At 39.1% G+C, this 25,290-nt stretch overlaps 1 protein-coding gene across 13 annotated transcripts in view; it reads left to right on the top strand.

Moving 5' to 3' along the window:
- Positions 1-25,290, top strand: part of LOC108425192 (cAMP-specific 3',5'-cyclic phosphodiesterase 4D-like) — a 264,509-nt gene that overhangs the window by 234,182 nt on the left and 5,037 nt on the right. For 11 of the 13 annotated variants that reach the window (XM_017693666.2, XM_017693667.2, XM_037547235.1 and 8 more), the window contains 8 exons: positions 7,766-7,878; positions 20,970-21,063; positions 21,242-21,417; positions 21,696-21,794; positions 21,892-22,056; positions 22,303-22,402; positions 24,053-24,207; positions 24,971-25,093. In XM_017693666.2, coding sequence (XP_017549155.1) covers positions 7,766-7,878; positions 20,970-21,063; positions 21,242-21,417; positions 21,696-21,794; positions 21,892-22,056; positions 22,303-22,402; positions 24,053-24,207; positions 24,971-25,093 — 1,025 coding nt within the window. Of the gene's footprint in view, positions 1-4,735; positions 4,750-7,705; positions 7,879-18,421; positions 18,737-20,969; positions 21,064-21,241; positions 21,418-21,695; positions 21,795-21,891; positions 22,057-22,302; positions 22,403-24,052; positions 24,208-24,970; positions 25,094-25,290 lie in introns of those variants that run through there. The other 2 variants (XM_037547239.1, XM_037547238.1) reach the window with 2 other exon arrangements.

Here is a 25,290-nt window from a genome sequence, read left to right as displayed (position 1 = left end):
TTCAGATGAATCAAAATTGTGCACTGATGCTGTCTGTGGGTAAGATACAGCTGACGGTTCTCTAATAATACACAACAATCATCAGTGTATTTTAGAGCTGCACAGTAAATACATTTATTTCGGAAGAAATACATTTTTAATACGATTTTCTTAATCATTATACAGTACTAGGTATCATCTTGAGGAGTCAGATACGTGATCTTGTATCGAGAATACACACTTGGGGACAACACTTGGTGATGCTAGATTGTGGGAAGTCTGCTACTGATAGGGTACACTCACTGTAAAACCCACCCTCAAATTTATTTTAGCCCAGACGTCAGGAACTCTGGTCTTGCAGTTTGGTGATACTACTGCTTAAGCAACCCTGATTCAACTCATTAACTAATTACCACATTCACGTAGTGTTCTACAGCAGGGAAGTCACAGTTCTCCACCCCTGTTGTAATCAGGGTGCTTTTAATGTCTGGAGTACATTCAATAACACAAGCAAGACAAACTAACTAGCTAAATGTTATACTTAGCTAACAGAACTGTTTTCCTTTACAGGAGGTAATGTTTATTTTTTACTCGTTTTGCATATTTTATTTTTTCCACATGTAATGTCTTCTCCGCACATGTGACATACGCCTATTTTTTTGGTTTGTAGCCATGCTAACCTACGGTATATCCACAGGCTTACGACAGGCTAAGTCTACAATCTCACCCAGACCTGGCCAAGGATTTCTCATACTTGTCCCCAGATGTTCTCATTATGAGATCAGGAAACATTTTATGCATACATTGACTTAAACATGCCATAAACATGTCATTGCAGATCTTATATGCTGTCATGTGTTGTTGTGACAGATTTTATTCAGTAACAGTAAAAGTGGGTACCATTACCAAAAACTATCAAGAAACATACTGTGATGTTGATGTCATGACAGTTTATGTTACATGCTAATGTTTACTGTACTGAAGTTAGCCTTGATTACACCAGACATTATTACAACTCCCAACAGCAAATGATATCTGCCATGACATTTTTATGGCATGGTTATGTCAGTGTTGTGTAGAAGTTACCCATATGGCCCTGGGTCACCGATATACTGTTATACTGCCATATTGGTACCGACAAGTCTGTACTCTGCAAAAGAGCTAGTGAATCTCCCTGATAAAACTTTACAAATAAGTTTGTGTGGGTGCTTTTTTATAAGTCAAAGTAAATAATTTTAATAACTATTTTAATGGTAAATCATTTCAGTCATAACTACTGCAGGCTGATCTTATCGCAATTGCAATATGTAGCAACATATTCGCAATATGGTATTTTGTTCATATCTTGAAGCTCTAATGTACACAGCGATGCTATCTCACTTTCCTCCTCAGCAAGAGACAGGTTATCAGCATGCTAAAACGTATGTCAGCACCTCGCCATGACTCACGAGACGGGCTTGTCAGTCAAAGACGCTCTCTGCTTCCTTCTTCCCCCTCAAACAGTCACTGTCTGAAAAGATAACACAGTCCATATGTGCCATTTCATTCCTTTTGCTGAGCTGAGTCTTCTTGAAAATTCATGCAAAACTACCAAAGCCTGCCTTGATAAGGACCTCTGCTGTTCAGCAGCTGGTCGCCCTTGTGTCGTATTTCAAATTTAGCAAATATAACCAGCCGTCTGAGAAATGGTGCCATTCACACCCGTTCACCCCCCATTGCTCAATCTCTGCTCAGCCTTTCTCATTGATTGGTTTTATTATAGACCCTGCCATAAATAGCACCTGCTAAAAATAGTAAGGTTTTCTGCCCCCTCACATTCTAACCAGACCCAGTTGCCTGGCAACACAGCGTTGGGAATGGCAGACCCGAATAAGCATCTGGTGAGATCTGGGGATGGTAGGGAGAGGGAGAGGAGAGGGGAAGGGCAAGAGATTAGACTTGGAAGGATGACGTCATCAGCATCCTCCAGGGACGTGGAGAAGCCAGTTTCAGACATGACACTTTAGGTGTTAGGTGTGAGCTTTGTCCTGGTCTTTATTAATACGTCTGCCAGCCATTGTGCTGTGGGAGGGTATGAGGACATTCCATCCACCCAGTGCTCTGGATACCAACCCTGTGTTGATTCTGTGGTATGATGAGAGTCTTACAGAGTGAATTTCCCTTTCAGGTGCTCTGATATATCAGTGCTACCTCTTCATGGCTTGACAATTAAATGAAAAATTAAATTTTTGCAATGTTCCTCGTCAACCAAAACATGTTTCGTGTCTGTTTTCCACTTGGACGTACAAGGATGATGTAGCTAACATGCTTATACCAGTTAACATTGTGTTTCTTGAAACACCCAATTGAAACTGTCCAATCAGGTTTTTTTTTTTTATTCTTCTGGACATGGGATCTAGGTAGATACTACCAAGTTCTCACGTTGGTTAGGCCTTCAGAAGCTGTACTGAAGGCGTCTCATTTTGATTTACAAAGGGTGGGACTAATTTCCTGAGAAGAAATGTTAGTCTAGGGCTTCTGGTAATTCTAGATATATCACTGCCTGTAAAACCGGGGCAACATCTAACCAGGTTTCAGTCAGTTGTTAGAAATGGAAAACCGTAATAGCAGCTCTCTGTCAGGGCTCTTTACCGAGTCACTGTAACATTGCGACATACATTGTAAAATATATGTTGATATGTATTTTACAAGCTTCCGATAAAACATGGAACACGCTACTAGAATAAGGGCCTAGCAAAAATGAGCATGATCAGTAATCACAGTTCATCACTGACTTATGGTGCTGTGTGCAAAGTGTCAGTAGGAATCCAAAAATATATAAAAGTAAAACACAAAAAGATTCAGGATTTTTTTAGGATTGAAATAAGATTGATAACTTTAGGGTACCACTTTAGAATACAGTGTTTATGAATGGTTTAAAATAAGTTTATTATTATCATTTTGTTATTAATTAGTATTAATTAGTTCCTAAACACCTTAAAATCAGTAAGCACTTACAATAAATAAAAAGAGGGAAAAGGACCTGTTAAAATAGCATTAAACTTCAGATCTTGCTGGTTATTTATCTTTGTCATCTCCATCAGCCAACATTTAACCCGTCAGCTTCATCATATATAACAGGTCAAATTTGGCCCACTTATTAATGTGTTGTACATGTTTATTAATGTTTTTAAAAGTATTAATTACCTAATTAATACTCCTTAATGAAAAACCATTAAACCATTTAAACCATTCATTAACCTTTATAAGAATAGCAATATTCTAAAGTGAGACCAATTATAAAATAATACTTAAGGATAGTAATGAAGTACTTAAGTATGGCCCACCTGTCTGTATGGTATAGTGTTATCCATAGAAAATAGACAAAAATAGATCACAAGAACCAGATGAATTCTGCTTGAATTTTCATGAATTTTACTTTTTTTATTATTTTTGCCTACTTTTATACAGCAGTTGTGTAGATAATAGTCTATATTTCCATGTTTGAAAACGCATCTGTTTTAGGTTTGGGATGATGTAGACATACAGTTTGGTGTACATAAGCTTCTAGAATACTACTTTAGCCTTGTAGCACCAGTGCAAACATTGCAAAGAAGCAAATGTTTGGACCCAAAACATGTCTTTGCTGATCAGCAACATTTAGGGTAAGAAGAAAACTTAAAATGGGATTTTTGGCTTCTAAAAGCAGCTGTATTTGTGGATGTTAGTGTTCAAGTTCCGAATGTTATTCTCTGTCTCTGACAGTCCAGTCCAGAGTTTAGGTGCAGCCAGGCCCTACACTCTGCCGGACCAGCCTCTGAGGGGCTGGCCTCTGGTGTCGCACTAAGCATGAGAAGAATGCCATTGACGTCAGAGGAGATGTTGTCAGCAAGGACAGCTCTTGAAATCTCCCCTGAGCGATTGCACAGCCTTTTGAAAAGGGGGGGGGGGCAGAAAGGAGGAGAGAAAGTGACACATAATGTGTCTTTGTCCTTTTTGTACATTTCTCTGTCTTATTCCTGGTAAAGCAATCCCTCCATGTCCAAATTCACACTGTGTCAAAGGGCTACTGGGAAACAATAGCACCTGGTCCCATAGCGGTTATGCATGTACGCACACTTGACCTGTTGAATGATTTACTCTTGTATTTTAACACAATACCATTTGACTCACGTGTCAAAGCGAGCGCAGAAAAAAGCTACTTTTACAAACGTTTGCTTTGTTTACAATGCAGGTGTCAGACGCACAAAGCGCACTGCACATCTGCACAGCAGGCCCTGACGTAGGTTTGAAAACGTCCCGAATGTCTGCAGCACCGCCTGTCATAATCCAGGATTACCACAAAAAACAGAAAGCAAAGAAAAAAAGGTGCCAGGCCTGAATGGGTTCACCACTGCTTAATTTCCTAACAATGATTTCTCTAATCTGAAATTATTCACTTGCTTATAATCTGCAAGCGCATCTCCGGGAACAAGTAATTCTGCGATTCTGATTCACAGGCTCTGCAGAGCGGCCTAAAGTAAACATCCTCAGCCCCTTTCATTCTGTCCTGCTGGGACAAGACGGAGCAAAGCTATCAGAACTCATCTGTAGCTTTACCGAAAATGACTTGTTCATCAGGCTTGTGTGAAGAAAATGTCTTATCAACAGCAATTTGACAATTATCTATTTGCGTAAAAGGGGAATTCCACTGATTTTTCAGTTATTCCAAAAAGATGTAAACAAAGTGACTGTGGTTTGATGTGAAATGCTCCATTCTAGATCTTTACTGAATCAGAAGTCTTCACAGTGGTGGTGATAGGAACCAGGGATCACGATGTCTTTTAGATGCAATGCTAATCATGGTAAAACATGGAAATCTGAAAAATATACTTTTCTTTGCTGACTTTTTTGCTTCACAATGCCCTCCTCATTCCTCTTTACGATGAATGAATGAAATGCAGAAAAATGTAGCATGTGCAAAAGTTATGGCACAGTTTATATTTTATGTAATTTATTTTTTAAAACAAAAAAAGAAAATAAATAAAACACACTAAAGGCCCAAAATTTTATTACACACATATATTGCCTAAGAATAACAACCAGTTTTAAGTCCCTGTAGTTACTGAATAATAAGCTTTAGTATGTAATAATGTATGTAAAATAGCCTGGATTTTAAGGGATTAATCAGGAACTACTAAACTACTCAAGGTAACTGAAACAAGAGAAGAAATACTGTAAAACATTCAGCTTATAGCACATTTGTGATTGTGAGTAGAAGAGGAGAAAAAAGAACTTTTTTTTGATTCAGCAGAAAGAAAAAACATCTATTATTGCCACATTTTTTTTCTTTTTACTCCTAAACAGAACTGCACACTCAATGCTGTTCATATGAAATATAATTCAGATATAAGCGATGTTCATTGCATAACTTGCTGTGTTATTATCTACATATTACCTTATTACATTTTAATATAAATGAAGAAAATACCTCTTGACAGGGACACGGGACACGGGCTGAGGGGGCTGCAGCATCTCCACATTTAAGGTTTGACTGCAGTTGCTAAAATGAATGAAAACATAAATAGATAAAAGAAAAGAACAACTATTTCAAGTGTAATAAAGACCTGATTGATATTTGATTGATAAATACAGGAATTCTTTTTGTTTTTAATTTAACTTTTAGATTGTGTTGCTAAAATATAAGCAGGGCTTGGCTTCCCAAGTAAAGTAATAACTGGAGAGTTATAGGTATTTTGTTATTTTTTTAATTTATTTATTTTTTCATTCTAATTGTTTCTCACTTCATGTACACCCAAAGCATGTAGCTTAACTTAGGCATGACGCAATTATTTACCAGTCACTTATCAACAATATGATGGGTTACCACTGAGCTAATTTGCAGAATTTCTCTGGAACCAAGGAGAGCAAGATGTACATTAGCGGTTGCTGTATCAGTTACTTGTGTTGAGCTTTTTTGTCGTCTCTAACCACATTACAGGACTTTATCATTATGAAGCGATCTATATGATGTGAATTGTCTGTCCAACTCAAGTGGAAAAACAAACTTTCCATATCGTTCATTAGGATAACATTGTGTAGGTCACATATACGTTGCTTAAACCTTTAGCACCCTCAGTTTAAAATCCTGCTTCCCACATTATGTCTTAAACCCACATTTGGGAATTCAGGATTCTAAAAAAGCCAATATTAAGTTTGGTTGAAAGCTATGCTATGATATTCAAGTAGTACCATGGCCTTCTTATCTCATAATGTGATAACAGTATTTGTGTAACACATCACCCAGTTCAATATTATTGCAAGTGCAATCAGTTTTATTGCCCACCATATTCATTAATGTTCCTGTATGGACATAAAATATGTTCCTACCGCTAAAGCACTGCTTACATGAGGGTGCCATGGCCTAAAACAGAGGTTAATCCTGGTCTACCACCTTAAAGAGTTTAGCTCCAGTTTTAGTCTGACAAACCTGAAACAGGCAATGAAGGCCTTCTGAACATTAGAACCTGATCTGAACTCTTCAGGGTGGTAGATCTCCAGGTCCAGGACTCTGCACCTCTGGCATAGAAGCTTTCTCATGAAGTGTTGGAAACACCAGTGATGTACAGAATTTGTGCTTCATTCCCAAATGCATAATGTATGTTAAATCAACAAAGTTTTGTTCTTCAATTTACTTACATTTGGCATTATTATAATGTATTTTTTTAAATATTACATTGTAAAACATTGTACATTTTTCCCTCATTTGAATAAATCAAATTCACTACATTGCTGTTTTTAGTGCAATAAATGTATATAAAGCAAGGCCATGCAGTCATAACTAGACTTTGGGGTCATGCTTCCATTATTAAGCAGCTTTGTAACAGAGAGAAGGCTCCTTTTCTGCTGACAGCTGAGCTCCAGTCCATGAAATCCGTCCCTGATTTTCTCCCTCGCCCTGCGTCGTGCTCTCTAGTTCTTTTAGGTTTGTGGTTTCACAGGAAGCCGCTTATGTTTGTGTAAAGCAATGCTTTCCTAAGTCATGTTACTGTAGCTGAGGTGCTACTAGGCTCACCATCATACCATTTGCTGTTTTTTTGGGGGGGTGATTTTTTTTTTGGTGTGTAATATCAGCTTGGATATCTGAAGAGAAGCTCATCTGTATGCAGCCAATGCTTCATATGGGGGGTGTGGGTCTTTGGCTGGGGGGGCTGGCTGGAGACTGGGGAGGGTAGGAGGTGCACAGAGGAGGAGGAGGAGGGGGCTCTACTGCTTTTGTTGAAGCAGAAGCGCATGGCTGGAAAGGTGAGAGCCGTATCTTCACTGAAGTTCTGATGGAGCACTGCTGGAGCCTGGCCATAATCCTGCGGGACATGGATTTGCTATGCCAGGCAGGGACACATCTGGCTCTGGATAAGTAAGAGAGGATTCAGAAAGGATTTTGCGTGCGCATGCTTGTGTTTTCATGTAGTTAGAGCATGGCGCTCCATCGCTCTGTAGACCAGGAGCCCTACGCTGCTGGACCTTTACCAGCATAACTCCTTTTTTTGCCCTTTCCTTTGAACACTCCTGCGCTCCTGTGGACTTAAAGCCAGGAGTTTATTTTTTTCCCCCTCTCCCAGGGCCAGGAGCAGCATCATCATTTGATCCTTCAGCCCTTTCTTTTCCTCATAGGGGAGTTTTCTATTCCCAGCTATGAAGAGTCACCCATGTGTGCACTCTGGACACCCTGACATGGCTGTGTACGACGAGGAGGATGCGCACGAAGCCTCGGCTAGCCCCATCAAACGCCTCAAAACTGACCATCCCCTCCCCTGTCTCCCCCCAGAGGAGGCCTACCAGAAGCTGGCCACTGAGACACTGGAGGAGCTGGACTGGTGCCTGGACCAGCTGGAGACCCTACAGACCAGGCACTCCGTCAGCGAGATGGCCTCCAACAAGGTAAGCCAGCCTTTAAGCTTCTGCTCCTTTAAGGGCCTGTGCCATCTATATACACTGGGTCTTCCCTGTATTTTCATTCAATGTGCAATATTGGTGTGGATTGCACTGAATGCGGCATGTTGTGGCCAGACATTAGGACAGATTCCTACATATATTGGACATATACATACACACATGTTGATGTATACGAAGAATAAGCTTGATTCTGGTTCAGATTCTGGTCCCAACTTTTAAGTCTTTGAACTTACATGCCTTTCATGGTCTATTGTATCTATATACAAGACATAAAATATATATTTACGATTAAGCTTGATTCTGATTGTGTTGTTCTTCTGCCTGATGTTTATGTGATGGTCCTATGGCTCTAACCCTCTAAGCTTTCACCCATTCATATAGTCCATTCCATCCACATGCACCGGGACCCTAGAAAACTGGTCCACATAAGATTTTTCAGGAACAGCAATAGTCATCGCTGTAAAAAATGGTACATTCTGGATTTTGTGGAGTTAACATTATTACCACAAGCCAGGGCAGGCAGGTAAATTCTGTGTCTTAGCAGTGGTGGACAGCTGGCTGGCTGAGACTTATCAGACAGACCCAAGATGGCCACTCCAGGCATGTGGTGTTAGGCAAATGTATACAAACCACATGTTACATGCTAGTGAGTCAGAATTATTAAGACTTTCTATCACACAGCCTGCTCCAGTACAGCCCCAGGGGTCTTCCACAGCATCTGAGATGATGTTGTCCCCCCACCAGCTCTGCTTCTCTTCTTGTAAACGTGCTGCTGTCTGAGATTAGACGATTGGAATGCTGTGTGAGTAACGGCTGGCCATCTCACCAACGTGTGGTTGTCTGTGTGTGTCTGCGTCGGTATTTTTTGATGATCAGATTTGATCCTTTAGTCAGACTGAAGTATTGTTACTGGCAAATTTGCATTATTTGCCTACTCTCGTGATGATGGTTTCTGTAGAAGTTAGGTTGCAGCGAACTGCATGGAGCTGGCTGGATGTTTATTTTGCATCGTCATTTGGTGTGACTTGCTGGTTTGTCTTTGGTGTTACTGGAGGTGAATGTTATGTTGTGCTTAGAGCTGTGATGCCACAGGTGTCTAGTTTTATTTATTGTGGTTAGCACAGGATAGCAAGATCCTCCAAACAGGGTGAGAGAGAGAGAGAGAGAGAGAGAGAGTAGAAGCGTCATATCCTGTACTGAAGGTCATACATCATTCTCCGCTTCATTTCCACAGTGTCGAGATTCCAGGTCATCTCATAGTGACATATAGGTTAGGGCAGTATCAGTGTTTTCAGCCCATCAAAGAAAGTGTTACCAAAGGGGGTCACTCCAACATCAAAGTTCACCTTGCTCATTAGTTTTAACTCTTTATCCTCAACTTGTCAGGGGATCATCAGTTAGGTGGAAGCTAATGTCCTGTGGAATGAGGAGTTAGCTTGCTAACCAAGCCATAACTATAATTTGAACTTGGATTATTTATCAGCCTTGATGAGACCTGGCTGTTCAGGTCAAGTTTTGTTGTCATTTCTGAAATATATAACAAGTTCAAGTTCACATCCAGGTTCTCACAGCCTACTTCCTACTTTTAAAAGATGCATTTCCCTGTATTTCACCCTACTTTAGTTTTTACCTTACTTTATTCTTCATTACATTCACTACTTAAATCATTTTAACCGGCTATAAAAATAGAGTTTTAATATGAAGTATTGATTTTAATATTTAGTATTAAACAGGTGTCTTGCTATATCACCACCGCACAGCGTGAGAACAGCACATTATGGAAATTTTAAAGTTTCAGATGTCGTCCCAAAGCATTATTAGATTGATAAATTGCTACGCAGAATTTAACCTTAGCTGTTTTCTTTTTGTAGCGTTTTATGTTTCATTTATCATTTATCTGTGACATAGAGGCGGCTATTAATGCCACCACATGGTAATGGGCATGATTTTTTAACGAATGCACTTTGGATGACGGTGGATTTGTTCTCACCATTTTCAAACAGAATTTTAATTGTTTTGAACTCAAAATATGATGATGTGGTTCAGGTTGGGTTTAGAGAGAAATTTAAACCTTGCTGTGCTGGTTAGCACTGTTTACTGTTTAGCGGTTGTTGTTATACTGAGTGATGAATTAAAAACCGCTCATTTCTCTCACACCTGAATTCACATGCTGGTTGAAATTTATTTATTTGGCAGTTTATTAGATGTGGAACAGAAATTTGATGTCAATTTTTCAGTATATTGTACATTTCAAATACCGTATTGCTCCGGTGACACATTGTAAACGTTGATGTTTTCTGTTAAATTCTTGATAAACAGCATGCTGCAAAATTCATCACTAAAACAAATACAAAGTGCTGATGTTCTCTGACAGATCTTATCAAGAATACATTTGAAAATATTTGTAAAGCATTTGTGCCTTCATTCTGCTGATCATATATCAAATCTTTAGAAGGGGTTAGCATTTCTCTGCACACTTTTATCTCGTCGTCCTTCGTCATCACTCAGCCGACTTGCAATTGTGCACCAATAACATGGTGATAGAGCACTGCAGCTGCACTGGTCTTATCCAAAAATGTGCACTGTGTTTACTCAATTATGTAACGCAGCTTTTAACACAATTACCCTTCACTGACGAACAGAAAGGATTGAGTGCTTTCTAGGAACCGATAAGCTGGGTTACATGCCAGCACTTCTATCTGGAAATGCTAGTAATGTCATGAAAGCATCATTGTCTGTCACAGACACAGGCGACCTATTCAGTCCTGAGGCCCTGAGGCTCGTGGCCTGTGGTGCCAGCATGCATACAGAAAGACTCCAACCTTGTCCACCATTATCACACACAGCATGTGGACAGATCTTATCAATGAAGTACAGTTTAATTACATTTCTTTTGCTTTAGGCATCCACACTGTAGATGTCCCACATGTCTTACAGGTATTAGCTGCTTACCTGCTTTTCTGCTACAGTGTGGCCTAAGTATGGGGTGATTTGGATTAAGGCTGATGTATTAACTCAGTCTGAGGACAGCATATGCAGAGCATTTGGGAAACTGTGGGATTAATTAGAGAGACTGCAGAATGTCAAAAGACATGATGATTAAGAGACATTATTAGTCCCACAATGGGAAAATTTCACCTCCGCATTTAACCCATCCGTGAAGTGAAACACCACATACACACTAGTGAGCATACACACACTAGGGGGCAGTGAGCAAATTTGCCTGGAGCGGAGGGCAGCCCATCCGCAGAGCCCAGGGAGCAGATGGGGGTTAGGTACCTTGCTCAAAGACATCTCAGTCATGTACTGTTGGCTCTGGGGATTGAACCAGCCACCTTCCAGTTATAGGGCCAGTTCCCTAACCTCCAGCCCACGACAATAAGAGACCAGCTGAGCAGAACTAACTAGAACTAACTAAGAAGTTATTAATATTTAGGTCAAAGAATACAGTTAGAAGACTGCAGATTTGGTCCCTCCAGCCATTTCATGGGTTTGTTAAATTCCATCAACAGCACAGCAGATTTAATTTAATGAAGGATGTTTTGGCTGAACTAGGTGTTGGATGGTGATGGTAAATGCTGGACGTCTTGAGTAGACAATTGGTAATGGTTAAGCCAACACACTGACAGACTGAAAAATAAATGTGTTGGTTTTGTTTATTTATTTAGTTTGTTTATATTCCAAAGTTAGTGGGTTTTTAAAACAAATAAATGCTGACAGCTCAAAAAACATATAATTTTCTCAGTTGGCTTTTGCATAGTGTTGTATGTTGTCTCATTTTACTTCCTTCACATTTCTGATGCAATCAGCAGTCTACTTTATAACATTGGTCTCTGGGTTATCTCATGGATCTTCTCTTCTGTATGTTTGAAATGTTTGTTTATTCTTGCATATAAACTTGTATCATAACTCTACTATCCAGTGCGGCTCAGTAGAGGATGGGTTTTCCTTTCGAGTCTCGGTTCCTCAGTGTGTTAGGGAGTTTTTCCTGCTGCAGCCGTCTTCAGTTTGTTCCTTATAAGCTGGTCCTGCATTTCTCTAAAACTGCTTTGTGACTGTTTCTTATACAGCACACTATCCAAATGTAATTGAAGTACTGCTAGTTTCTGAAGTACATGTACACATTGTTCAAAAGTTTGGAGTCAGTATAAAATAAATTCATGAGGCTGGACATAAATGTATAAAATGACCCTAATATACTAGTCCTTGGTGTCTTGACAGGTTTTAAATAATTTTTAGGAAACTGAGAGTCTGATTTTTTTTTAGATGATTCCAGACTCATAACCGGAGTTATAGAAAGCTGTATAACATCAAGAATGAAGTTACAATTAAATTAATATTCATGCCTAATGAATGTATACGACAGTTTTGAATATTTAATCCTTTTTTCACAGTAGCAACAGAATGCCATCTACACCTGGTTTATAGAAGGTTTCTCATTTGAGCGATTTTCTTTTTTTTTCTTCAGTAAGGTTGATGGAATGTTTTTCATGAAATTATGTATAACTATATATAACTGTATATAACTGTCTGTTTTGTCTCAGTATGGCTGTCTTTGTGGAGAGGTGTGAATATTTTCACAGCAGATAACAGAGATAACAGTGTTAATCTGATGACAGAGTTTTAATTGTGGGAAATTATTAGTTTATTTTTAAAAAATTGAGTTGATTCCCTTTAGGGACCTTTAAAAAGAGGCTACACCAACATTGTACTAAGTTTTTGCTGTGTATAAATTAATAGTAAACGATTAACCGGAGAACTTATTCCTAACTTTTGAATAGTAGTGTATGTTGTACTACACTCATTGGCCATTTTTTAGTACTACCATTTTGGTACACAGTTACTGTAAGTCAGTAACAGTTACTGACTGTAGCTCATCTGTCACTGCACAGTTCATCATCAAAATCCACCACCATAGGACGAGATATTATTTGGGTGGTGGATCATTCTCAGCATTGCAGTAATAGCTGTAGGTCTGCGTTTGACCAATCAGCTGCGCTCCTGTTATGCGGCCCCTCTTCTCCCCTGCCTGTTTCATGTTTGTCATTAAAGCGAGCATGCTCTAAAAGCACCAGACCACCGTGCTGAATGCTGATAAATGGAATACCAGCACACACGCATGGCAACGAACACGCCCTTTCTGTCACTGAGCAGACAAGCGGGCCCAAGCAGGATTCCACATGCTCCAGGTCGCCATGGAAACACAACAAATGGAGCCCCGCAGTGGTCTGGGTGGCAGAGAGCAGGGAGAGAGAGAGAGACACACTCACACAAAAAAGTGTATCTGGTGTAGACCAGAAGGTCAGTGAGGTTTGCTCAAACCTTAGGCTTATACAGTTCTGTTCTGTGCTTTTAATCACATTTATTCAGGTACATCCATGAGGCTGTTGGTAGTTTCACACACTTATACCACCAGCGTCGAGTGTTCGAACATGTGGTGATTCAGTGGATGTATGACTCAGAGGTGCGACGTGTGTAGACCACTGGAAGAGGATTACCCTCAACACTCAGTCTTCTGATTCAGCCCTCATCAGTGCTGTAGGGCCTCCACTAGTACGCCTGTTCCAGTAAAGATGGCTGATAACATCTTCTCACACATACAAGCTTAATTGTAAAAGCATTGGCCATTTTGAATGGCACACAATTGCTATATGTGCCCGTTTAAATTGTTCATTTTGCTTTTTCACCAAGCTGGATCCCTCTGCCTGGGCGTTTCCATGGCATTTCTTAATTTTAGTCAATATTACACCAAAGCTTACTGTAACAAAAGTTGAGACTTAGGTTTTCATAGTTTATATCACTCATCGACAATGTTAGCTTACTCTGTTGCACTAGCAAGCTTGCTTTTTTTGCAGGTAACCAGCAAGCTCTGTATATAAAATTATGTTTTTATGTATTTATAATTTCTTATAAAACAATTTAGGGAGGACTAATATATTGTGCAGCAGTATGTGGGCTACAGTGTATGACTCTAAACCTACAAAGTGTACCTATATAGCTTTAGGATAAAAGGGCCAGTAAGTGTAGAGAAAATTAACTGTCTGGGCTTGTCCTAATATTTTTACTGAAACTTAACTATGTAATAGTTAAGTTTAATCATGCAATCTGTGTGCTGGTTATTGACCACAAACGCACAAATGGTGTAAAAATGAAAATATTAAATTTTGTGCAGAAGAATAACACCGAGTGGTTTGATTGGATACGCAGAATGGCAGTGTAGTATACAATTGCAATATATTTATTTGTCTGATTAACTGCCAAGCATTGACAAGCAGAAGATACTAAAAATCACCTGTGTCTACTATGATCTTGTGATACACTAGCACAGATTTAGTATAGAGGGGATTTGAAAATTCACAGGGAAAGAATATCCATAATTGTCAGAAACATGGCATTGGAAATGAGTTCAAACAGCTGTCAGTTTTTTTCAGATTTAAAGTTAACATCTCACAAAATGACACCAGTGACAACTTTAGTCTTTAATTGCAGTTCCATTTGATTGCCTGAATTAAAGCAAAGCTTTTTCCAGATTGGATGTGGGGGATTTTACTGAGGAATTCAACAATTATTGAATAATTATTATTTATTTATGTTTTATATATAATTTATTATATATTCATTTAATATTATTATGTATTATTATTTTATTTATTTATTTAATTTATTATTTATTATTTATTTATATTTTAGCCTTAATATTATTGTAAAACAGTATCTCATACTTCAGGTTGCACATTTCACCAACATTTAATATTACAACTTTCAGTAAGGTAAATTTTAGTGGAGTTGAATACGTTAGACATCTATTACCTTGCACCAGTGCTGTGAACAATTGTGATTTTTTGTGAAGTCTAGAATGGAGCATTTCATATCAGATCACTCTACATGACTTTGTTTACATCTTAACCTTAAAATGGTTAAGAACACTGCCAGGGCACTGTGGGACCCTGCATGTGTGCTGTGGTGCAGCAGCCACTGCCACGCACACTACTACACTTCTTAGCTTCAACCGCAAGATGGAAACACCAAGCAGTGGAGCGCTCCAAAAGGCAGACGATGGCTTTAATTAAAGCCACCAAAGCTCCAGACGAACCCAACCCAGAGGCTCAGCCTCAGCTGCCTCCAGAGAAGTCACACCAACACTACTCTTCCCAGAAAAGCACTGAGGCACAGTGCTGTCCCAAGCCAGCTCCAGCAGAACAAACACTATGTTCTCTTCCATTGTTTTATTGTGACTTTCTGATGTAGTTTAAGGTCAGGGCTTGGATTCTATTGGGAAAAGATGGGGTACAATGGTTCCAAATATTTGGGAACATTAGACATAATAGGAGTTAAGTGGAAGTGATGTCATAGCTTGAAAGCGTAAGAACAAAATGAGACATATACTTACAGTTAAGGGCGGAGTAAAGGGATGGCCAGGAACATGGCTGCTAGGGATGTGCACAGGTATTTAAGCATGGGGTTAGCAAGTTGAGGTGTCAGCATTCAATAAATGTATAGGCTAACAATTCAGCGCTTTTGTGTTTCAACAGGACTGTAAAATGTGTTTGTGAGTATATACACTGACTGACCATGTCATTAAGTCTCCTTGTATATACATCTACATTTACAGCAAATTAGCAAACACTCTAATCCAGAGCGACTCACTAAAGCCAGTATCTGCGTTCATTGTCCATTTTGAGGTCCAGTTACCTTGCATACTTTGTTAGCACACTTCACCCTGTTCTTTAATGGTCAATAATCCCATAGGACCATACAGAGCTGGTATTATTTGGGTGGTGGATCATTCTCAGCATTGCAGTGACGTGGTGGTGGTGGGTTAGCACAGTGCTGCTTTTTTCCTTTCATTTTTTTCTTTTTTTTTCACGCAACTAACAATTACACCTGTGTTTTATATTATTGGAGATTTAGATATTCTTACTATTGTTTTCATAATTCTAAACTAGTGTTTAGAGATTATTATTGCAAACTAATTATTATAGATCATCAGTATTGGTAATATTATAGAAGACTTATTGACCTTGAACTATATTGTACTGTAGAACCCTTTTGTCATATAATTTATTATGTTACTTGTGCTCTGGTGTCATCTCTGGAGTGGAAGGGATTTTTTTTATGTCAGCTACTTTGAATTAAATCAGCCAGTCTCCTTGAAAGACATCCTCTATATAAAATAGATTTAGCTTTATCCCGCCCTTTTAAGAACACAGGCTTGCATGTGTATATCAGTATTATCACAATGTTTCACAGCAGCTCAGTTTTAAACTCAGAACTATCTGTTTTAAACACACACACACACACACACACACACACACACACACACACACACACACACACACACACACACACCTTCTAAGCCGCTTCTCCTTCCAGGTCGCGGGGGGTGCTGGAGCCTATCCCAGCTATCATTGGGCGAAATTGTCTGATATATCTATTCATCACTAGTATTCTTCAGTAACAAACCTACGCAAAATTGATAAAAAACTGGGTATTAATTTGATTTTAAACTGTTCGATTTTTAATTTTATATTTTTGGTCTTTTAATGAATCTTTGAAAAGCCATTTACCATATATTTTTATAGCATGCAGTATGCTTCAACAAAACAGAATGGCAGACTGTTGATTCTTAGTGGAATGACTTTTTGATGTTTTACACTAGTTTTTACACCTGGAGAAAAACTGCCCAGCAACTGCATCCTCAGTTCGCAGATGCGTAGCTCTGATGCTGCTGGTCATCCGATGTCAGGCCCTGTTGTTTTCCGACTCTTCTCACTCACACCTCTCAATGATTGATGTTCAATATTTATGTACTTCCATGGTCTCGCTGTCTATCTCTTCTTTCAAGCGTATCGTGCTTCTTCACTTTGCATAAATGGCGTAGAGTGACGCAGAAGGTAACAGAAGAGGCCTGTTATTCTTCCCAGGTAACCAGCAGCCACGCTATACCGTGCATACCAGGCAGCAGGCTCATATTCAAATAGGTGAGAGGTGGCACAATAAAGCTGGCCATCAGGCACAGGTTTAATAAGGGGCCGTGTTTCATTCGTCAGTTTCATTTGTTTTTCAAATAAGGTCATCTGAGTTGACCACATAAAAGGCCCAAGGCCAGGTTCGATGAATTCCAGGTGGGAGTTGTTATCTCCATATGAATGCTCTTGTGTTGTGTCTGATGCACCGCTTTCATAACGCTGGCCCCTGTTGGCGAATAAGAGGAAGTGTTATCAAAGTCACTCGCCCTTAATTCAGCTTTTATTTGAGAGTGGAATTTCATCTGCAATTTAGATTAGTTCCAAGATCAACAGAAGTGTGAGCTTAGAATAGAGCAGATGCAAACATCATTTTTGTATTGTAAAGGTTATTCCAAGAGTTAGATGTATAGATATCTCAGTTTAATGTGAAGGATATGGGAGAGACTAGTCTATATGTCATCAATGGTGCATGAATGCAGTTTTTGGCATCTTTAATGTGTGCAGTAAAAGTTTGTTCTGGCAAAAAACACTATATAACATTACAGTATATATAAATAAACATTAATGTCATGAAACTAATAAAGATTTTTAAAAGATATTGATAGTTTATGTGCAGGATAGAAGATCACAGGTTCAGTCCTTCCCCTACTCAATGCAGCTCCAAATTTCACCACTAGCACACCTGATTTAACTTGATTTTTAATTTGATGGAGAGGAGAGGCTTGGAAATGAGTAAGCTACCACACCGAAAGATATCGAATCTCAATTTAGTAATGTTTTCTTATATTTATTCTAATATTTTCCAGGTGAATAAATGCTCCCTGCCAGATAAATAACTTTAAATATACTTCTCACAGGTGGCCTGCTATGTTAGGTCCCAATCTATTTATAATTTAGCTCATAAAATTGTCCAGTCGTATTTTTGAAGGGTTAATCAGTATCAGCAAAAATCTTACCAGGAAAGTACTGATTGTTATACTTTTAATTATTTAGTGTGCGCCCTTTGCAGTCCATAAAACCTTACTCCAGGTCTCTAGTGTCCAGTTCCAGTGTTGTAGTTCATATTTACTTTGTCTATTTCCTTTTTCTCAGTAAGGGCTTCTTGACAGCTATGCATTCTTTCAGATCCCTAGCCATGAGGACAGAAACACAGTCAATAAAACTCTGTTTAGCTGAAACTCAGGAGTTTGATCTTTAATGGTCTGTTTAAATTTTGACCATATCAAAGTATATTGGCTGATATGATTGGAAAATTTAGGTTCTTAATATCATTTCTGGTAACAACACTTTGATATTGGCTGGGCTTTTACCGAATCTGAGTAATGGCACCGGTATATATATGTAAGAGCTAAGAGGTGGGCTGGAACAGAATGAGAACAGCAGTCCCCAAGGCTTTCACACCTCCCCCCCCACCTCCCACCTTCATCAGCAGACGGTAGGCATGCCTCGACCACCCCATCCCTCTCTCGTCCAGCCGTAATCAGTGCTGATTGGCCGCCTGGTGGGCTTGGGCTGCATGGATTATGAGCACCGGCCCTTATTTGGAATGTGTTGGCAGGACTGCTCCTTTTCCAGAAGCACACCATCCTCCCTCCACTGCCATTTTTCTCAGCGAACAGGCAGAGAACATGCATCCCACAGACCCAGACAGGATCTCTCTGAAGCCTCCGTCTGATCTTCAGTCAGCTGACATTGCTTCGTGCCCATCCTTTTTGGGCTGAGAAAATGAGCAAATGCAGATTTGTTATCTCACCTTCTGACGGATAGACCAGTTTTCATTGTTATTTTTTTCCTTCTTATGTGTCTGGCTGATTGCTTCTGTGAAAATGCCTGAAGCTAATTATTTACGTTCGGTCTCTTGGGGATATATAAAGGTATGGCGTCCTGGTTCTGCTCAGAATCTGTATTATCTTCTATCTTCTACAGGGCTGTGGTCATGACTTCAGATATAGGATGTCTAAAAGCTATATTTTGCTTCTGAGAGGAGAAACCAGCCTCTGAGATGTTGACCCAGTTGATGCTGTTTAAACAAAGGACTATTCTATCACAGTTTGTTTGTTAGCTTCAGAGGATGTCAGAGGATGCTTTGCAGTATTTGATATGCAAAGGTATGAAAATGAGAGGAAATTAATAATTGGAAGTGCTGGTCAAAGAGGACAGAGAAATGTGTGAAATTCTTGCTGTGTGAAAGCCGTCTGACCTTTATCACGGACGTTTGAGATAATTATTGTGTGAATCCCTACATAAAGAGATTCTGATCTTCAGCTGCTTGATTTCTAGGGCTTCAGTCATAATGGGCTTCTTTCTTCGTTGGCCTGAAAAATATGTGTGCTGTCAGGTGACAGAATGTTTTGGCACTGCTAATATCAAAAGCATTGATTTTCTGTGCTGTAATAGCTCTCTGACCACAGCTGGCCCACTAATGACTAGACTACATAGCCTGACGGATCTTTCTCTGTATATGTTGGGGGTTTTAGAAAGGCATACAGACATGTAGACAGATAGCAATTAAGAATAAACTGCATTTTGTTCATTATTTATTCTGTAATTTTTAAATTGTCAGTTCTGTTTCTTATGTCTGCTAACATTGTAAATTGCATGTATATAAAGATATAAAGCAAAGCGTGTATATACACGTGCACACACACACACACACACACACACACACACACACACACACACACACACACAAACATACATACAAACATACATACATATTCGCTGACTTACTCAGCTATATATGTATTACTGCTGCTGTCACAACAAAACCTTGTAGCTTTACAGGAGAAGGAAAAACTTTCTCAACTTTTAATGAATGTAAATGGAGAAGTATTTTTTTCCAGGTCATTTTGGACTATTTATATTGGTCCATTTGTCATGCAATTTTGAGACATCATAAAGGGCAACTGCCTTTTTAAAATTCCCGACAGCAGCAATATGTACAAATTGCAATGATAAATACAAATTGTGCACCAAAAAATAAAGTGTCTCTGCAGAGGCGGTGTTACAAAACATGTCATTTGATGTGGGCGGGGTTCAAATTTTTGTGTGTGTAAGTTTAACAGAAAATGACACAGAAGACTCAACAACTAAATATAAAATCTTTTCAGTATTTGGGGTGTCCACCTTTGCCTTTATTACACCTTCCATTCTTGTCTGGAGGTTTTGGTTTTTCAAAGAAATCTACAGGGATATTTTCCACACCTCTGAAAGTTCGGTCTTAGACGTTGGTTGCATTTTTTGCTTCTCACAATCCACATAATCCCAATTACAAATTTATACAGATAAGGGTATAAAAGCTCACTCCACATCTGAGATGTCCCGCTGCTGTTCTTGTTTTTGTCGTGTTCTATTGCATATTTTTTGGTCTTTTCCTTTTCTCTGTAATGGTTTTTTGACAGCCACACATCTTTTTAGATCTATATTGTTGAGATGTCTTCACACAGTGGAAATCACTGTGGAAATTTTTTTTTTCAGATTTTTTTAGATTTTCTCCTCTCTCAAAGATCAAAGCTTTAAGTACTGTTTAACAGCTGTTGATAGTTTTGGTGGTCTACCAGGTCTTGCTCAGATGTTAGGAGCCCCAGGTTTGTCTATAACCTGTAATTAGGTTGGACTTCAGTTTTGGAAACCCTTGTTTTTTCACTTATTTTCGCTTTTTCTTTCTAATGCAAGTAAAAAATCTTTCAAGTAGTCTTCTCAGATAAATCTCCTGAAAATTGACTAATTTGTACTTAATAGCTGTTTTGACTGTAAATTAAATATAAACATATTTTGACCCTTAAAAACAATAGGAATACAACATTATATTTTTATTATTATCAATCCTTCTGTTGTTATTGTTGTTGTTTATAATAATAATAATTTAATATAGTTAATTACAGTAATTCATAATTTATTAAGATTTTTATTTTTTTATAATTAGTAATTAGTGGTTGTGTTTTTTTGATTAAAGGGGATATATCAAAGCTTTTTAAGGGTGTGGCAGGCCCTGTACAATTTCATTTTGTGCTTCTGGTGTCACTCAGTTATGCTGCTTGTCAGTGTCTGTAAGCCTAACACTGCCCCCCTCCCCCATCTCCCCCCACCTCTATGTTTACACTCTAGTTCAAGAGGATGCTGAACCGGGAGCTGACCCACCTGTCTGAGATGAGTCGCTCCGGGAACCAAGTCTCCGAGTTCATTTCCAACACCTTCTTAGGTAATCACACCCATCAATGCTCATCAAGTACAAAGTACTACACTATACTACAAATGACATCCATGTGTTAAAAAATAGTCCTCACCCAAGAGGCCAACTGGTTCCTCTACCGCACAAATGTTGGAGAGTACTTCATTGGTGCACTGATTGTGCTGCCCCCTTTGCTCCTGCTCCACAGACAAACAGCATGACGTGGAGATGCCTTCCCCTCACACCCAGAAGGAGAAGGAGAAGAAGAAAAAGCCCATGTCTCAAATAAGTGGAGTGAAGAAGTTAATGCACAGTACCAGCCTCACCAATTCTAACATCCCTCGCTTTGGGGTCAAGACGGATACAGAGGAGTCCTTAGCCAAGGTGAGCTGGAGAAAAGAAGACGACTTATAAGTTTTGGAGTGCTTCTTCAACCGCTCGTACTCTTTCAGCTACAGATGGGGCTTCAGCCACTTTAATTGAATTCTGATTGAATCTGATTATAGGCTGTGGCGGACCTTGTATGAAGGTCATTGTTCTGTCACAAAACATATTGATCCAGTAGATAGAACAATCTACAATACTCTAAAAAAGTACAAACACTTATTGTTTGACTTTTAAGTTTGATTGTTTTTTACACACGGCTTTATGTTTCATCACAGGAACTGGAAGACATAAACAAATGGGGCCTTAACGTTTTCAAAGTCACAGAGTTTTCGGGGAACAGGCCTTTAACAGTTATGATGTACACAATATTTCAGGTGAGAGTTTTTCAATTAAAGATGATCCTAGCCTTTATAAGCTGTCTTTCCTTGTAAAATTTAAGATGATTTCTATTGTCTTTCTTTCTTCTTCTAGGAAAGAGACTTGCTCAAGACGTTTAAAATTCCATTAGACACTTTTATAACCTACCTGATGACCTTAGAAGACCATTACCATGGAGATGTGGCGTATCATAACAACATTCATGCTGCTGATGTCACCCAATCCACACATGTGCTGCTCTCCACGCCTGCTTTAGAGGTGAGGCCATTTTCATACCTTTACAGAGGAAGATGTCTGGATCTGTATCCTTCAGGTATCTGTATGTATTCTGGAACAGAGTGATTATGTGGGGGATTATTGCTCATATTGTCAGGAATTTCACACTGTAGCTTATATTCTTCCGTCTGCTGTTTTTAGCATTAGTATAATGCATGAGAAGTTATTATGGGGAGATGTGGGCACAGCCGTGTTGCTAATTTTTTCGATCTGCACGTCTATTCACAGGCCGTTTTCACAGACCTCGAAATTCTCGCTGCCATTTTTGCTAGTGCAATTCACGACGTCGACCACCCGGGGGTCTCCAACCAGTTCCTCATTAACACCAGTGAGTATTTTTCTTCATGTCAGGGATGCAAATAAGTTCTCTCCCACGCCCTCCTTTGTTTCATTGAGAAGAAGTTATGTGTTTCCCAGTGGGCGTATATGTTTTCACAGCTCAGCCTCATCACACTTCACATGTTCCCACTCCTCACCTAACAAGATGCACTTCACTTTTAGAACAAATGTAAGACACAGAGAGACTTGAACAGTACAAAAAAGTCTGTGGTAAAGGCCCACTCCATCCGGCTTCCGGTTCATCACAGTGGTTGTTTAGCACTGGGATAGCTGTGTTGCTTCACTGATCACCCACAGACATTATTGGACACCACAGAAATTCTGAAATTAATTAATTAAAGCAGATGCCAACTTGTAAGACACCACTTTCCAGTGTGACAATACTGTGAAAGAGGCACTTTATTTGATTTTGTGTCAAAACGAGCATTCAATACAGGTTATTCATTTTTTCAGGAGAGATTTCTGAGGAGATTAGATGTAAAATAATACACTAGCTTAAAGGGAAAATAAGTGAAAAAACCGGAGTTTCCAAAACTGGATTTTAAAAAGTGATGAAAAGATACAGAGACAATGAGGCTCTTAACAATGTGCAAGACCTGGAGGATAGCTCAGTGCTGAGCCTGAAAAGATTTGCAAATCAAACTAAGAAGCCAGAACAACGCACTGGCCACCACAGAGCCCATACCTCAATATTAACAATCAGAAAATGAAAAGAAAAAGAACTTTGAAAGAACTTTTGGAAAAAAATAAAATCAGATCTCTGAAAAGAATGGAAGCTGTAATAATGGCATTGGGACACACAGTAAATACTAAAAATATTTATATTAAGGGTGGTCTCTGACTATTGCACAGTACTGTATTCCCTTAGGATAGTGGTTCCCAATCCATCAGTCTTGGCGTAGCCCAAAAAAGCCCAGAGAAAATGGCAAAATATGTAGGGTGGGGATACTCCAGGACTAAGGTTTTAATTTTACATTTTATTTTCATTTTGACAAAAGCCAAAATCATAAGTAACCCAAAAGTAACTCACAAGTCAGAAGCTTTAAATGTATTAACAGAATAGTAAATATTGCATACATACTGTAACACATAATCACATGTATTACTGAGTGCTGTGCTGGACTGTACTTCAGGGCCAGAATTGACAACCACTGCACCAGGGCCTCTTATGTCCCATTATACAGAGACACAGCTCTCAAAAAAAAAACAAAGGACTCTCTATTGTGTGTAAGACTTTGTAAAACCATAGGTGGGTTCAGTCAGACACAAACATGACCACATCTGCTCCCAAAGCCGAGTGACCTCCCGCCAAGGATTTACCCGAGCTTACATAACAGCAGTATGACATAAGCAATAGTGCCTGAGTATATGACAGATAAATGACTATGAGACTGCGTGTCTGCCTGTGAGAGGCAGAGGGTGGTGCATGGAGCAGATCCCCCAACCCCCCCTGCACCACATCCTCTAATCTCTCCCCAACAGTGACGAAGCTCTGACGCAGCTGTTTATCATGCACTAAACAGCAAGGTGGGATCGCATAAGACAGTCCAGTGTACTACTGTCTGCTTATATACGTGATATATGTGCCACCGGATTAGCACAAGGACCTGATGGTGCATGTGTTTGTGTGTGTGCGCAGACTCAGAGTTGGCTCTCATGTACAATGACTCATCGGTGCTGGAGAACCATCACCTGGCAGTGGGCTTCAAGCTGCTCCAGGAAGAGAACTGTGACATCTTCCAGAACCTGACCAAAAAACAGAGACAATCCCTACGGAAGATGGTTATCGACATCGTAAGTGGAACTGACCAAATGCAGACAAACAATCCCTCAAATTCTGCTCTAAAAATATTTTATATTTTTATATTAAATAAATTTATTTAGTTTTATTGTACCCAGTTTTCTCTCCCTGTGCACAATATTGAGGGGCATTGTGGCTCTTTTCAATGAGTCATATAAGTTGGCTTAGCTCACCAATGAGAGCCGACTCCTTCAGTTGCATTGCCACTTTTTCAGACTCAGAAATCCTAAGTTTTTTTTATTATGACCTGTTGTTGTGTCACATTTCCTCTACTGCCTGATTTACAAAATAACATTATATTGAAATATGTTTATGATTAATAGGCAGAGACACCCAGGAAAAGGAAAGCCGGTGTTTGTATTATTTACATTAATGAAAGTAAAGAACATTCATTCATCATGAGTGCTGTTGTAAAAATGATGTACAAAAATAAAAATGTAAAAATTTGCACTACACAATATCATAATAAGCAGTTAATTGCTTGATGCTGGTTAGACTACACACAGGTGATAGTCTAGCTGGCATCTCACCATTCTTCATAGATTTGGCTCTAGATCTTATGTCAGATACGGAAATGTTTCACTGGATATACTCAAGCAAGTAGGTCAAAAGATCTAACCATTTGACTTGAAAAAATAAATACTCAACATGAGACCCAAAGTTAACCTAAAAGAGTCAGCTCAAAGAACAGCACATCACTGTACAGTACCTACTATCTTGGGAGGCTAACTGTTGTTTGTGTGTTTTCTGTGTTAGGTATTAGCCACTGATATGTCTAAACACATGAACCTATTGGCTGACCTGAAAACAATGGTTGAGACAAAGAAAGTGACCAGTTCTGGAGTCCTGCTCTTGGATAACTATTCAGACAGGATACAAGTAAGCACTGCTCACATGAACAATTTTCAGCATACAGCACCAGTCAGAAGTTATTTTTTGAATTGTACAATTTTCCACATTTTACAATAACAATGGAGACATCAAAACTACAAAACAACATGGAATTATTACAATCAGAAATATTAGCTGTCTACCAATGAAGCTATTTGGACTAATTATAACTCATCATCACAGCT

This window comes from Pygocentrus nattereri, chromosome 18 (assembly GCF_015220715.1).
Source record: "Pygocentrus nattereri isolate fPygNat1 chromosome 18, fPygNat1.pri, whole genome shotgun sequence".
Taxonomy (NCBI): Eukaryota; Metazoa; Chordata; class Actinopteri; order Characiformes; family Serrasalmidae; genus Pygocentrus; species Pygocentrus nattereri.
Note: the sequence above shows the minus strand (reverse complement) of the source record. Positions and strands in the feature narration are given on the sequence as shown.